Source organism: Vicugna pacos, chromosome 32 (genome assembly GCF_048564905.1).
Source record: "Vicugna pacos chromosome 32, VicPac4, whole genome shotgun sequence".
NCBI classification, from domain to species: Eukaryota; Metazoa; Chordata; class Mammalia; order Artiodactyla; family Camelidae; genus Vicugna; species Vicugna pacos.
The window spans coordinates 19,512,215-19,527,761 of NC_133018.1; the positions used below are offsets into that span (position 1 = coordinate 19,512,215).

General features: G+C 39.6%; 1 protein-coding gene across 4 annotated transcripts in view; it reads left to right on the forward strand.

The window, feature by feature from the left end:
- CCDC62 (coiled-coil domain containing 62) overlaps positions 1 to 15,547 on the forward strand; it is a 35,234-nt gene that overhangs the window by 3,590 nt on the left and 16,097 nt on the right. For 2 of the 4 annotated variants that reach the window (XM_072953585.1, XM_072953588.1), the window contains exons 3-8: positions 2,036 to 2,202; positions 5,885 to 5,986; positions 7,463 to 7,634; positions 9,414 to 9,515; positions 14,628 to 14,716; positions 15,067 to 15,182. In XM_072953585.1, the coding sequence (XP_072809686.1) occupies positions 2,036 to 2,202; positions 5,885 to 5,986; positions 7,463 to 7,634; positions 9,414 to 9,515; positions 14,628 to 14,716; positions 15,067 to 15,182 (748 nt within the window). The remainder of the gene's footprint in view (positions 1 to 2,035; positions 2,203 to 5,884; positions 5,987 to 7,462; positions 7,635 to 9,413; positions 9,516 to 14,627; positions 14,717 to 15,066; positions 15,183 to 15,547) is intronic. The other 2 variants (XM_072953586.1, XM_072953587.1) reach the window with 2 other exon arrangements.

Below are 15,547 nucleotides of genomic sequence, written 5' to 3' on the forward strand. Positions count from 1 at the left end.
CACGGGGCTAGCCATTTCTCTTGGACTTAACCCAGAGATTTTAAACTTTTGGTGCTGAACCTGGTCTTAAGTGCCTAAAACAGTCATCTTTTAGCATTACAGCAGCCTCAAAAATGGTTTGCAGAAATTTCCTTTACCATATTTTATCCATCATCTCTTTGGTGCTGCCCTAAAGTCTGAGTGTTCTGTTGGCACTACACGAATACTAGAATGTACTAGAGGGGAAAATACTAGGTCTGTTTAGTGGAAAGATAACCATAGAGCCCTCCTTTTTTACTTACATTACACAAAGGCTTCTGTAAACGTGACAGTCTCAATGTATGTCACTTTTCCATTTCTTCGATCACCATCTGATTTTACTCTGACCATACCCACCCACGTGTATATATACAGAAACACAGTGTTTAATTTGATTGTATGTTAGAAGGACGATAATATTATATAATTAACATCTCTTTTATAGACATGGTAAAGAACAAAGATAACAGATTATATACAAGCATACCTTGTTTTATTGTGCTTTGCAGATAAGACTTTTTATAGAAATTGAGGGTTTGTGGCAACCCTGCACTGAGCAAGTCGATCAATGCCATTTTTCCAACAGCATTTGCTCATTTTGTGTCTCTGGGTCGCATTTTGGTAATCTCACAATATTTCTACCTTTTCCATTATTATTGTATTTGGTATGGTGATGTGTGATCAGGCATCTTTGATGTTACTACTATGACTCACTGAAGGCTCAGATGATGGTTAGCACTTCCTAGCAATCAAGTATTCTCAAGTTAAGGTATGTACATTGTGTTTTAGATATAATGTTGTTGCACACAACAAGTACTGAAAACATAAATTTCATATGCACTGGGAGACCAAGAAGCCTGTGTGACTTGCTTTATTGTGATACTTGTTTTATTGCAGTCGTCTGGAACTGAACCACAGTATCTCTGCAGTCTGCCTGCATAGCCATCGGAATCTGGTTTTAAAATGAGTAAGACACTTGAATAGGCATTTCATGGAAAATTGAATGGCCAATAAATATACAGAAAGCTTCTTGTTCTCATTAGTAATTAGGGAAATGCAAATTAAAACCATAATGAGACCTTTTTACACTTACCAGGCTGGCCAAAAACATCAGGTATTGGTAGAAGTGTGGCACAAGAGAAGGCTCATTCACTGCTGGTGGGAGTGTCAGTTGGTCCATCTACTCTGGAAAATTATTTGACAATTCTTGTAAAGCTGAAGATACACATAGTTTGGGGCCAGTGTTTCCACTTCTAGGAAGCATGCTCACACTTCGGTATACACATGAATTACCTAAGGGTCTTGTTAATGTGTAGATTGTGATACATGCAGTAGGTCTGGGGCCTAAGAGTCTGCATTTCTAACAAGTTCCCAGGTGATGTCAGTGCTGCTGGTCCAAGGGCCACATTTTGAGTGTCAGGGCTCTAGAGAAACTCTTACAGAAATGCATGTACAAGAGTATTAAGAGCAACACTGTTCAGAATAGCTGCGAAGTGGAAACGGTTCAAATGACCATCAATAGTGGAATGTATAGATTTTGGCATAATCATATAGTGAGATATTAAGTAATGATGACAGAGCACAAAGGAGAGATGCCCACAGCCACATGGACACATCTCAGGATCATAATCTTAAGGGGAGAAAAAGCAAGCAGAAGAATTCATAGAGTACAATTCCATTTACATATGGTTCAAATTAAACTATTTTTAGGGATGTGGTCATAGGTAGTAAAACGATAATAAAAAACAAGGAAATGACTAAGGTCAGGACGCTGGTTGGGAAGGTGGGAAGTTGGAGAGACTGTTCAGGATTTGACATAGAGGGACTTCTGGACTGCTAATAGTGTTCGGTTTCTTGACTAGGGTATGGTAGCATGCATTTTGAAGTAAAAACTTTTAAAAGAAGAATTATCCTTTAAAAAATTCTTTGGCACACTTTTTTAACCTTGTGTTTGAAAATAATTCATTTTCAGCTTCAGATCTGACCACAAATAAGTTATTGATGACATTTCCCTCAGGTGAACTACATAAAAGAACTGAAATAATCAGGTCACTCACAAAGAAAGTAAAAACCCTTGAATCTAACCAGATTGAATGTCAAACTGCTCTTCAAAAGACTCAGCTACAGCTTCAGGAAATGGCTCAAAAGGCAACCCACTCTGCTCTCCTCTCTGAGGACCTTGAGGTTGGTTTCATTGTAAGATAAACGTTGGTAGCCCAAATTCTGTTTCAGTTATTGAAAAATTAGATTTGAATGTTTCCGTTCAAAATGCATGTGTGTGTACAGATGGCCAGTAGGCACAGGAAAAGATGCTCAACATCACTAAATATCAGAGAAATGCAAATCAAAACTACAATAAGGAGCTACTATATATAAAATAGATAAACAGTAAGTTTCTCCTGTGTAGTGCAGGGAAACTGTATTCAATATCTTGCAGTAACCAAAATGGAAAAGAATATGAAAAGGAATGTATGTATGTACATGTATGACTGAAATATTATGCTGTACACCAGAAATTTACAAAACGTTGTAAACTGACTATACTTCAATAAAAAAAAATAAAAATAAATTTTTAAAAAACTACAATGAGGTATCACCTCACACCAGTCAGAATGGCCATCATTAAAAGGTCCACAAACAATAAATGCTAGAGAGGGTGTAGAGAAACGGGAACCCTCCTACGCTGTTGATGGGAATGTAAATTGGTGCAGACACTATGGAAAACAGTATGGAGATCCCTTAAGAAACTAAAAATAGATTTACTGTATGATCCAGCAATCCCACTCCTGGGCAAATATCCAGAAAAGACAAAAACTAATTCGAAAGGATGCATATACCCCAGTGTTCACAGCAGCACTATTTACGATAGTCAAGACATGGAAACAACCTAAATGTCCATCAACAGATGGTTGGATAAAGAAGAAACTGTGTGTGTGTATGTATATATGTATATACATACACACACACAATAGGATACTACTCAGCCATAAAAAAGATGAAATAATGCCATTTGCAGGAACATGGATGGACCTAGAGATTATCAAATTAAATGATGTAAGTCAGAAAGAGACAGACAAATATCATATCACTTATAGGTGGAACCTAAAAAAAATGATACAAAGGAACTTACTTACAAAACTGAAAAAGACTTACAGACATAGAAAAGCAACTTATGGTTACCAGAGGGGAAAGTGGGAAGGGGAGGGATAAATGAGGAGTTTGGGATTAGGAGATACAAACTACTATGTAGAAAATAAAGTCCTAATGTATAGCCAAGGAAACTACCTTCAATATCTGGTAAAAACCTTTTCTAACTGTAGGGCCATTTGGTTTAGTAGCATCTATCATTTTATCAACAATGGGTTATTTTAGAAAATCTTTCTCAGGCTCTGAGATCAATATCATCAAGTAGCTTCAAATTATGCTTTCTAAGTCTTCTCTGATAAAAAAACAAGATCTACATCGTGTTAGTGGCACATTGGGAATAAAATCTGTAAGAGTGACTTTTCAGTTTTCAGTTCTAACTGGTGAGTCATCAGACATTTTTTGAGCCCATGGTTTTTGAGGGGCGCAAAGGGGAAGCCGTCTTTTGTTTGTTTGTTATAGTCTTCATGTTTCATAATGATACTCAGTCTAGATCTTGGTAACTACAGTGAGTCTTAGTAATTCATAGTAATAGTGTAGACTTTATTTCATGTCTTTTTTTTTCAGATGACTATTTTAGACAGTTTCTAACTATAAAATAAGTAAAAACGATTCTGGAGTCTCTTGATACATTGAACTAAAAAATGGAATTGTTAGTCAGCTTGGGATGCCGTAACAAAACACCATGGACTGGGGGCTTAAGCAACAGGGTTTTCTTTCCTCACAGTTCTGGAGGCCAGGAGCCTGAGATCAAGGTGCCGGCACGGTCGGGTTCTGGTGAGGGCAGTCTTCTCGATTTGTAGATGGTCACCTCCTTACTGCGTCCCCCTGTGGCAGAGGGAGAGACAGTAGGTGAGCAAGCTCTCTGGTGTCTTTTCTTAAGAGGACGCTAATCCCATCCTGAGAGCCCCACTCTCATGACCTCGTCGAAACCTAATTATCTCCCAAAGGCCCCACCTCCAAATACCATCACATCAGAGGTTAGGGCTTCAACATAGGCCTTCGAGGGGGTGCAATTCAGTCCATAGCAGGAAGGGTTTTTTTTTTTATAATTAGTAAACTTTATTTTTTTAAAGCCATTTTATGTTCATAGCAAAATTGCTTGGAAAGTACAGATTTCTCATAGACCCCTGCACCCTCCCCCACCAGCCTCCTCCATGTGGACTCTGCACCACAGTAGTACATTTACTGCAATCAGTGAATCTACGTTGACACATCATTGTCACCCAAACCCCTAGTTTACCTTACAGTTCATTCTTGGTGTTGTGTGTTCTGTGGGACTTGACAAGCGATGGTCTGTACCTGCCATTGCAGTGTCTTACAGGATAGTTTCACTACTAAAAACCCTCTCTGCTCCATCCCTCTCTCCCACAACCCCTGGCAACCACTGATCTCTTTACTGTCCCCATACTTAGGCCATTTCCAGAATGTCGCATAGTTGGAATCACAGAGTGTATGGCCTGTTCAGATTGGCTTCTTTCACTCAGTAGTAATGCATTTCAGTTTCCTCCATGAAGATCTCTTTTAAGAAGCTGGATTATCCCTTTTTTGCCAACCAATAAACACATCATGCACACAATACTTACATCAAGTACAGATCTGTGGTTTAAAAACAACCCTGATAAGTGGGAATACCTCAATAAAAATACCCGAGTATGAAGTTATTCAACAGAGTTTAAAAAAAAATGCACTGCAGTTCACTAATGCTACTTTATTTCAGCAAAGGAAATCTGTTACTACTCCAGTTTTTTTTTTACATTTTTTATTGATTCATAATCATTTTACACTGTTGTGTCAAATTCCAGTGTTCAGCACAATTTTTCAGTCATTCATGGACATATACACACTCATTGTCACATTTTTTTCTCTGATTTATCATAACATTTTGTGTATATTTCCCTGTGCTATACAGTGTAATCTTGTTTATCTATTCTACAATTTTGAAATCCCAGTCTATCCCTTCCCACCCTCTACCACCCCCCCGGTAACCACAAGTCTGTATTCTCTGTCCATGAGTCTATTTCTGTCCTGTATTTATGCTTTGTTTTTGTTTGTTTTTGTTTTTTAGATTCCACATATGAGCGATCTCATATGGTATTTTTCTTTCTCTTTCTGGCTTACTTCACTTAGAATGACATTCTCTAGGATCATCCATGTTGCTGCAAATGGCATTATGTTGTCGGTTTTTATGGCTGAGTAGTATTCCATTGTATAAATATACCACATCTTCTTTATCCAGTCACCTGTTGATGGACATTTAGGTTGTTTCCATGTTTTGGCTATTGTAAATAGTGCTGCTATGAACATTGGGGTGCAGGTGTCATCCTGAAGTAGATTTCCTTCTGGGTACAAGCCCAGGAGTGGGATTCCTGGGTCATATGGTAAGTCTATTCCTAGTCTTTTGAGGAATCTCCACACTGTTTTCCATAGTGGCTGCACTACTCCAGTTTTCATTCATTCAGTCCTGGTCTTCTTTCTTGCCAACCTAGGATTACACATAAAAGACATTAAAGCAAACACAGTGCTGAGAGATAATGGGGAAATAGGTATTTGTGTTCCTTTCCGATGACTGCTTACTTCGCCCACTTGGTTACTAAAAAAAAGATGAATTAACAAAGAAGAAAAAACAAAACAGAAGAGTGAGCACAGATTGTGGCTGGTGAGAGTAATGACAGCTTTTAAATGAATGACTCAGTTAGTATTTTATGTTGTTCCCTCATAGACCAGAAATGAAAATCTCAGCAACACATTAGTGGAACTTTCTGCTCAGGTGGGACAGTTACAAGCTCGGGAACAGGCTCTCACCACCATGATTAAGCTCAAGGTAACTCAGAATAACCTGTACCCACCCCCATTTGCCAGGGCGCTCTGCAGTTTATAAAGCAGAGTCACTTACATTGTCGGACAGCATCTCGGACGGGTGGAGCTGTCAGCGTTGCTCTCTTTTTGTAAACTCTGGCTGAAGGGAACAAGTGAAAAATGATGCTGCCCCCACAGCCCTGATGGAGGAGGCAGGACTCACCTGTGGGGCGCGCCGCCGTCTAGCAGGCCTGGGTGAGCTCGCTTGCCTCTGAGGTATCCATTACTAGGTCTCCTAAAGTCATTGCTACTCAGAGTGCTTGTGAAACTTTTCTTCATGGAGGGGAAACCTTAGCCACCAAGCAGTTGAATTAGCCACTCACATGGTGGGTGAACAATCTCTTCTGCTGTAACACATGCACGTGTGTGACAACAGGTGAAGAGGGGACACGCGTACTAATTCACATGTGATTTTCCCAGAACATTAATGTTTTTGAGTGGTTCATAAAATTAAAGAGAAAATATTAAAATCTATAGAATTGTCTTTAATCAAATAATGACCAGTTTTGTGGCTTTAACAGCCCCTACGGTTTCCATCGCAGCAAACCCACTGGCAAAGCTGAGGGTGCTAGTGAAGGTGCTGAAAAGGACTGCCAGACTGACGCGTCTGCAGGGGCATTTGCTAAACTGTGTTTGTTTATGTAATAGGATGACTTTTCTGCTGCTGGTCTGATCACAAAGTTGCATCGGTGTTTGAATGGTCTGCCCCAACCCCGTTTTTCCCCCTAGTGTGAGAATATGCAGACTGAGGTTTTTTAGGAACGCATACATGACGCTGTAGCAGACACCCTTGTCCTGCTTAAGCAAGAGTAAAGCTTGCTAATAAAAATTATTCCATGTGACGGGGGGGGTACTTTTACTTACTATTTTTACACTTTCAGGTATTATTTGAATTGCTTTTCGAAAAGTAGTTACCTTTTGTGTAATTAAAACAATCACCTCAACAATAAGAGGTTCTGATTTGGGCAGGTTTGGGATAAGGGCTTGGATTCCGTCATTGTAACACTGGAAAGAAGCAGATAAATCTGCTGCCGGATTTATCTGAAATCCAGAGAATAAGCCCCCCTCGAGGGCTGCAGCCCTCCGACTGCTGTTACAGCCTCACAGGTAACCCGGTGGTCTGGTTCTAAACTTCTTGAGACCTTGCGCTGCGGTGTGCATGCGTGGTGTCAGGGGCCAGCCGGCTGGGTTCACCTCAGCGCTCCTTCACTAACTAGTTGTGTCATAGTGGCCGACTGACTGTCCACTTCTCTGTCACGGGGGGATGACAGTAGCCCCTGCCTCAGAGAGTTGCTATGAAGACTAAGTGAGTCAACACACGGGAAGTGTGCTTGGTATGAAGCCGGGCACACAAATGAGATCTTAGTAAATGCAGTCTTTTCATACTGATTAGCTGGAATTTAAAGATCTTTCATAACAGTTTTTCAAATTCGGCTTTTAGGACAAAGATATCATTGAGGCAGTCAATCACATTGCTGACTGTTCGGGGAAATTTAAATTGTTGGAGCACGCTTTACGCGACGCTAAGATGGTGGAGACTTGCATTGTGAAAGAAAAGCAAGATTACAAGCAGAAATTGAAGGTACTTAAGGTCGAAGTCAATAAACTGAAAGGTAAGGGAGGGGCATACACTTGGGCTTTTTCTCTTTGGAATATGTTTCTTCATTTAGGTTTGCTTAATCTTACAACCAAGAGGAGATTGCTGGCTTCAGGTCCTACCACAAAATGTTCATTTCATTTGTATAGAGTTATGCTGCAATTTTTGTGTGGCGAGAGAAATAACAGAGTTGAGGGAAGCTGCCTAACACATTCTATTTTTAAAGTAATCCCGCCTTGGCTGCACCAGTGAGCTGTTGCTGCTCTAGGCTTCGTAGCAACCGGTGCCAGTGTCTCAGAGGCCTGGCCCGTGAGCACTTGATAAACGCATGTATCCGGAAGCCAGATGGCTGAACCCAGAGTCAACCACTGGAGAAACATCCTCTGCCCCTTTGTGGGAGGAGTTGTAAAAATTGTGGGAGGAAGGCAGGGAAGGAGGAGCAGTTGTCAATAATCACACAAACTACCAGAGTGGCTTTTTGGTGCATGTTCTAATTAATTAATTAATTAATTGAAGTATAGTCAGTTCCTGTTTTTATTTTTGAAAATTCCTTTCACGTCCTCCTTTTCTATATTCCCATTCTCACAGTAACTCTGTGATTCATTTTTCTATTACCCGAAGTTTTATAATGAAACGAAGGCTGGGTGTGCCCAGTAGGTTAGTTAGTGCCAGGTATTGAATATGGATCTAGGTGATGGCGAGCAAATTTCCATTTGTCTCCAGGTGGTGTGGAGGTAGGCCCCCTTTGCTCTGCACCCAGAGTGTCCCGTTTATGAGTGGTTGTCACGTTAGACACGACGACTGGCTCCCACTGCGGAACAGACAGCCTTAGGATGCCAGGGCCGGGCTTGGCTGCAGTGACTCTGCCTCCGTCCCTAGTCGGGGGCCTCGCGAGGCAGCGAGCTCCCGTTCAAACTGTAAAAGGTTTAATTTCAAAGATTCCACCTCTTAAAAGTCTTGTTATGATACCATGACTTGTGGCAAATCATAACTGTGCCTCTACCTGTAGCTTCAGCTAAAAACCGTAATCTTACTGTGAGCCCCTTGACCATAGGGACGGACTCTGTCTTCTCTCTTTTGCACCTTCCGTTAATAGCACAGCCCCTGGGTTATGCTGTAGGCTTTCAATAAATAATTATTGAATACTCTGTAAGGTAAGATAAAAAGTAAGAAATCTGTTTTATCAATTTATATGCCTTTTTATAAATTCAATATTTATTTTTTTAAAAAAAGTAATAGATCGTGGACTAGAGAGTGAGGGAAACAGACTGATTTAATGTGGGTGCCCTGGGAAGGCGTCTTTGAGGAAACCCTTTGAGCTGAATCTTGGCTGATGGGAGGAACTAGCCATGTAGAGAGCTGGGCCAAGACCTGCCAGGTGGAAGCAGCAGCAAATGCCAAAGTCCTGGGGTGCATTTTGAGGCAGGGACAAGTTCAAGGAACGGAGTGAAAGGAGGAAGAGTGGCCGGCAGGGCCAGGCCATGCAGGGCTTCCGTCCTGAGTGTAGTACGAGGGCTTCTAACAGAGAAGCTCGCAGATGGCCCTGATGCTCTGTGGGCAGGAGGCTGCAATGGGAGAGGCACAGTTCGGGCGGGGAGATGGTGGAAACCTTGGCCAGGGTCCCTGCCCAGGATGCCATGAGATGTTGGACGTGGGGCATATTTTGGCTATAGAGCCAACCGTACTTCATGTGAATTGGAAGAGGGTGCCGGGGACATGAAAGGTATTCATAGTGTGTGTTCTTCTAGGAACTACTATTTATTTGAGGACTTTTTTTTTCCTTCTATTTGTGAAGAGGATCTAAATGAAAAGACAACAGAAAATAATGAGCAACGAGAAGAGATCATACGCCTCAAGCAAGAGAAAAGTTACCTGCATGATGAACTGGTTTTTACTGGTAAAAATAGATAATTAGTTTAAGTGATTGAATAGGTATATATTTGTAACCTGAACTTTCTACGATACTACCATGACAGCCTAAAGGAATTGTACCTCCCTCAAAGCAGTTTGTTTATTTATTTAATTGATTTTCACACCTTTTGAGAAATGAGGAGGGACCAGGCAGGGAACTTTAAAGCTGTTATGCCTCCTGGTTAACTCTGTTACCACTTCTTTAAAATGAGGAGCTAAGGGGTGGGTATAGCTCAGTGGTAGAGCACATACTTAGCACGCAAGAGGTCCTGGGTTCAAGCCGCAGTACCTCTATTAAAAAAAAAATTAATAAATAAACCTAATTGCCCCCCCAAAAAACCCCCAAAATTGTTTGAAAATGAGGAGCTATTGTCCCTTCTAGGTTTTTTTTTTTTAATTGAGCTATAGTCCGTTTACAATGTTGTGTCAGTTTTTGGTGTGCAGCACAAGTCTTCAGTCATACATGAATATACATATATTCATTTCCATATTCTTTTTCACTGTGAGCTACTACAAGATATTGAATATAGTTCCCTGTGCTATACGATATAAACTTGTTTATCTATTTTATGTATAGCTGTCAGTATCTGCAAATCTCGAACTCCCAGTTTATTCCTTCGTACCCCCGTCCCTTCTAGTTTGAGTGCGTGACTATACATGTCACTAGAAACAAAATACTTGTGCTTAAAAATTAATTAAGAAAGACTCTTATGAGCTGAAGAAGGAAGGATGTTTATACTTTTGCAAACACTAGATAAAAACTAGGAATTCAGCATTTTTCCAGTTTGGCAAATAGATCACCTGTAATTATTACAGTTGGAAAAACAGTCACGTGTTTGTTACATTTTGTTACATGTCCCTAAAATAAAAAAATTTCGGAGATGAATTTTCATGATTTAAAAGCAAGTTTGTCATTAAGGCTTAACTCAGGCCCCCTTCTGATAAACATAAACATTGCACTCCATCCCCTGTCCACATTCGCCCACAGTCTAACCCCTGCCCACCCCAGTGTGTCAGAGTTTCCACTACCGAAAGCCTCTCCTTTCTCCACTCCCAAAATTAAGAATCACCAATATAGAGCTATTATCTATATATGGGCCAGCTGAGAAGATTTTATTAGACTTTAATTTTGGTAGTTTGTATTAAGAAAATCATAGATTTGGAGGTAAAGTTCCAAATAGAAATGAAATTAACATTTTAATTTAGGGTCTACTCATACCTACCCTCAGTGTCCTTCCTTCTAGAATGAGAATATATTTCTGTAAGTTACAGGGCAAAATGCAGTATTATATTAAATTTTTTTCAAATAAAATGGAATTCTTAAGTTTTATCCTATGTGATTAAAGTTGGGGAAATGCAGTTTTCTACCACTAGAGGGCAATATTTCATTATTTCTAGGATTGCTTTCTCAGTAATCTCATGCTGCTAAAGATAACGCGTATAAAGATATTTGCGTATATATACATATGCATAAAGAGATATATATATATTTGTAGTTGAATTCAGACTGTCTTTGGATCAGCACTGGTGTACCAGGCACTCTGCTAGTGGCTAAGAAGCTCAGAGGCCCACAGAGAGTGTGGTGCTATACAAATGCTATGAATAAAATGCTGTGGGAGGTCAGAGGAAGGAAAAAAATTTACAGGGTATTTTGATAGTCTCAGCTCTTTTTGATTCATCTATTTTTACTCATACATTCTCTTATGTATTACTAGGTAAGGTGTATGGAATTTGTTAGATCCATTTTGTGAAATGATTTTTTTACCATCTCCTAAGCTGATTCCTTAAACATCTTTTCTTCTCATCCCACTGGCTCAGAACAAATTTTATGTGTCTAAATTACAAAAGTGACTTAAGCCTAAAAATAATTTTTAAATGATACTCTTTTGTCAGGTGCCTTGGCTAAAAATGAACACACTTTATTTGAAGTTGGAAGAGGTCTTTAAAATGTACTTTTAAATTTAAAACTTTTTTTCTCTTGTTGAAGATGAAGTTCTTCACATAAGCTCAGAGATGTGTTTCATTTGTTTGCACATGCTGCTCATAAGAAGTTTGCAAATAGAACGATACTAGTTTGCCTGTCTGTGGGCCTGAGAGCTCGGCAGCGAGGCCCCGGGAGACTGAGTGGCTTGCCGCAGGTCTCCCAGGTGGTCAGAGGCACAGAGGCTTGGCCGGATTTGGCAGGTCCAGACTTGCAGTGCCCTTTCCTTTGTGCTGTCTTTCCTGGGCTGCCTGCTCAGGCAGGCGTCAGCAGAGAGTTCCACACCTTTCTGTTTTCTGTGACCAACTTGTGACAATAGGCGGTCTCATTCCACTTTCATCCCCCCACCCCGATAACCCAGCCGTGTGGGAAAGTACCAGATCTAAGGAAACATTTATATTTTATGCAACAGTAGATTATTCTAAAGTCAGACTAAGGCAACACTCAAATATAGTTAAAATTACCCTTGAGCTCCAAATAGAGTAGTTGGCTTTTGTGTAGGAGCCGTGCTGTGTCTGAAACAAGCGTCTCCAAACACTGGAGGTGCACCCAGCCTGTCGGGATGCTGTTAGCACGAGAGGCGGGTGGGACTGAGGGCAGCGCTGTGGGCATCACTTCCACTGTGAAAGGAGCTGCCTTCCCTTTTTTATTGTTTTCTTTGTGCACAGCATTGAATTCACATAAACTAAATGTGGCTCCACATAAATAATGCAAGTCCACTAGCTTTATAGGCCTCTGTTATGGCGTTGACTCATCTAATGCAAAGAAATAAATTCCGAATCAAATGGAAGAGACGTAGTAGTTTAAGCTGACACCACGGCGTTCACTCTGCCTTTGTGCACGAGGGTTGCCCTTAAAAGTAAGGTGCTGCTGCGGACCCTGCTGGAAGGGCTGAGCGTCAGCGTGTTTGGGGAGGAAGCGGTGGCTTTTCACAGGCCCCTCCTCATGCTTCTCTCCTCCTGGTCCCTGTGACCACCAGCAAACACTCTGCAAAGACGCTGCTCAGGCGGTGTCACCATCTCCAGCAAAGCTCACGCCTCTGTCCTTAAACGCTTTCTGTGATGTTCCATGTGTGAAGTGATAATGGTAAATACCTGTATTCTTTTTCATCCACGAGAAAAATGACGTGTGGAAAAGGTGCTTTATTAATAAACCATAGATTTAGATTGCAACTAATTGATTTACTCAGAACCGATTCATGTAATTAGATGGTCATTTTATGCGTGTAGTTTCAACTTCTTATAAGATAGTGCATTTTTCAGGGGAAGGGTATAGCTCAGAGGTAGAATGCATGCTTAGCACGTACCAGGTCCTGGGTTCAATCCCTAGTACCTCTATCAAATAAACAGATAGGTAAACTTAATTACCCTTCCAAAAAATAAACAAGACAGAAGCCTCAAAAAAAATGTCTAAAAAAAAAAGATAGTGGGTTTTTTTTTAGGTGAAAAATTTATTGTTGATTTCTTACTTCTATGTGAATGAAATTATTTCTCTCTAAGCATAATATTACTTTTTTTTCTGCTACCAGTCTTTGTATATAGCACTTTAGATCTTTCCTTTCTGTGGGTTCTTGTTGACCAAGTTCTGAAACTGTTTTTAAAATACTGGTTTCTTAAATACCATATGATATTAACTCATATGTGGAATCTAAAAAAACCCAAAAAGACAGATGAACTTATTTACAAAATAGAAGTAGACACACAGGCATAGAAAACAAACTTATGGTTACCAGAGGGGAAGGAGGTGGGAAGGGATAAATTGGGAGTTTGAGATTTGCAGATACTGACTGGTATATATGAAACAGATAAACAAGTTTATACTGTATAGCACAGGGAACTATATTCAATATCTTGTAGTAGCTCACGGTGAAAAAGAATATAAAAACGAATATATGTATATTCATGTATGACTGAAGCATTGTGCTGTACACCAGAAATCGACACAGCATTGTAAACTGACTACACTTTAATTTAAAAAAAGTGAAAAAAAACACTGGTTTCTTATATCCCAACTCTAGTAATAGTGAAGTGTCCTGTGTTTCAGCAGAATGTTTATGGTCTTTGTAAAAGAATGAAGATTTAAAAAACAACAACAACAGCTATTTGTTCTTTTGGCATTAGGAAATTGAGTGTAATACTATGTATTTTAAAGAAAATTCTGAATCTTAATTACCTATCAGGTAAAAAGAGTTTTCAAGAACTAGGAAATCTTTAAAGGTGTGCCGGGCTTTTATTAAAATGGAAATACAAGTTTGTCTACCAGCGGGGTCACCTCATAGGTCCAGATGTCTTCGATCTTTGATCAGTGAGAGTTGCACAGAGATAGCCTAATTGTGAGGCTATATTAGACTGACTTACGTGCCGGGAAAAATAGTGACTTTTCGCCCCTTGTAATGTTAGCTTTCTTTCTATTAATAAAGGTAATATGTTGTTTGTATTCTTACAAGGAAAATGCATTCATAAGTTACTGTGTAATGTGGAAAAAGTAAAAAACAAAGAAATATTTTTAATTCTAGAGATTTAGAAATCACCTCCCTCCCCCCACAAAAAAAAGAGAGGAAAATAATTGTCATTAATCCTTCCATTAAAAGATAACTTCTTGTAATCTTGCTGTCAGATTTTTTTCTATGCATATCTATATACAAACACACACATGTAATTTGATCATAGAGTTGATACAGTTTTGAATCCTTTTTTGACTTAGCATTAATTGTATTATGAAAGTTTTCAAGCTTGCTGAAGGATCTGGTCAGAATCACAGGTTAAAGCTCTCCCCAGCCATCCGTTTTACCTTTTTTTTTTTTGTATATATATATTTTTATTGAAATATAGTCAGTTTACAATGTGTGAATTTCTGGTGAACAGCATAATGCTTCAGTCATACATGAACATACATATATTCCTTTTCATATTCTTTTTCACCGTAAGTTACAAGATACTGAATATAGTTCCCTGTGCTATACAGTATGAACTTGTTTATCTATTTTATATTTTGCAATTTTATAATTCAGGAATGAGGAGGAGAAAATGTTAGCTGTGCATTAAGTTGTTGGAAATGAAGAGGTTTGAGCTAATATGACTGAGGAACAATATTTGAATAATCTTTGTTCTTAAATAGCAGAGAGAGAAAAAAGAAAGGATGAGTTACTCGATATTGCAAAGTCAAAGCAAGAACGCACGAACGCAGAACTGCATAATATGAGACAGGTACGTGCCCAGTTGCCCTGCTCTAGTTGGTGGGGAACATTTACAGACATCACATTAGCTGAAGTGTATGCCAGGTGATTTCTTGTTTGGGGCTTTTAGAATCCTAACTACACGAAAGGTATGGCGTATTTAGCCTAGCAGATAGGGTCTTGTTTATGGTAGCGAAGGCTTAGGAGACTAGTTATATTAACAACTCTCAGTGCTAACAGAGGGAAAAATAAAAGCAAACATACATTGCATTATTTCCCTAGTCACCATCTGATCTGTCTTAGCACCTGAAAATGCCGGTTGTTGGCTCGGTTTAGTTTTGCTGTTAACGCTTTAAATTGATTTGTCAATATCCCTGGCAGATTTACGTAAAACAACAGCGTGATCTGCAGTTTCTTAATTTCAATGTGGAAAATTCTCAGGAATTGATACACATCTATGACTCAAAGATGGAGGAATCAAAGGCCCTGGAATCCAGGTAATCTTGGTTAAGGTGCTGTTAGCGTGATCCGTGTTTTATTTCATCACTCAGCCAGTATTTGTTAAGTACATACTCTGGGCCAGTACCTACGACTACTCATCATGTGGTAGGGAGTAAATATGTGCGAGCTGATAATTGTCGCTCTAACCCTGGGTTGTGGTGAGACCCGATCTTAGAGTTTTAGGCATGATCCTCATTTAGACATTTGATCAGATTCATTAAACACATTATTTGTGTGTTTGTTATGTAGAAGACTTTGAACTAAAGCAGAAATTACAGAGATGAATCACTTATTCATTCAGCACTCTCCATTTTCAGCACTCTGGGTTCAGAATAGGGAAAGTAAAGATCTATAGGGCATG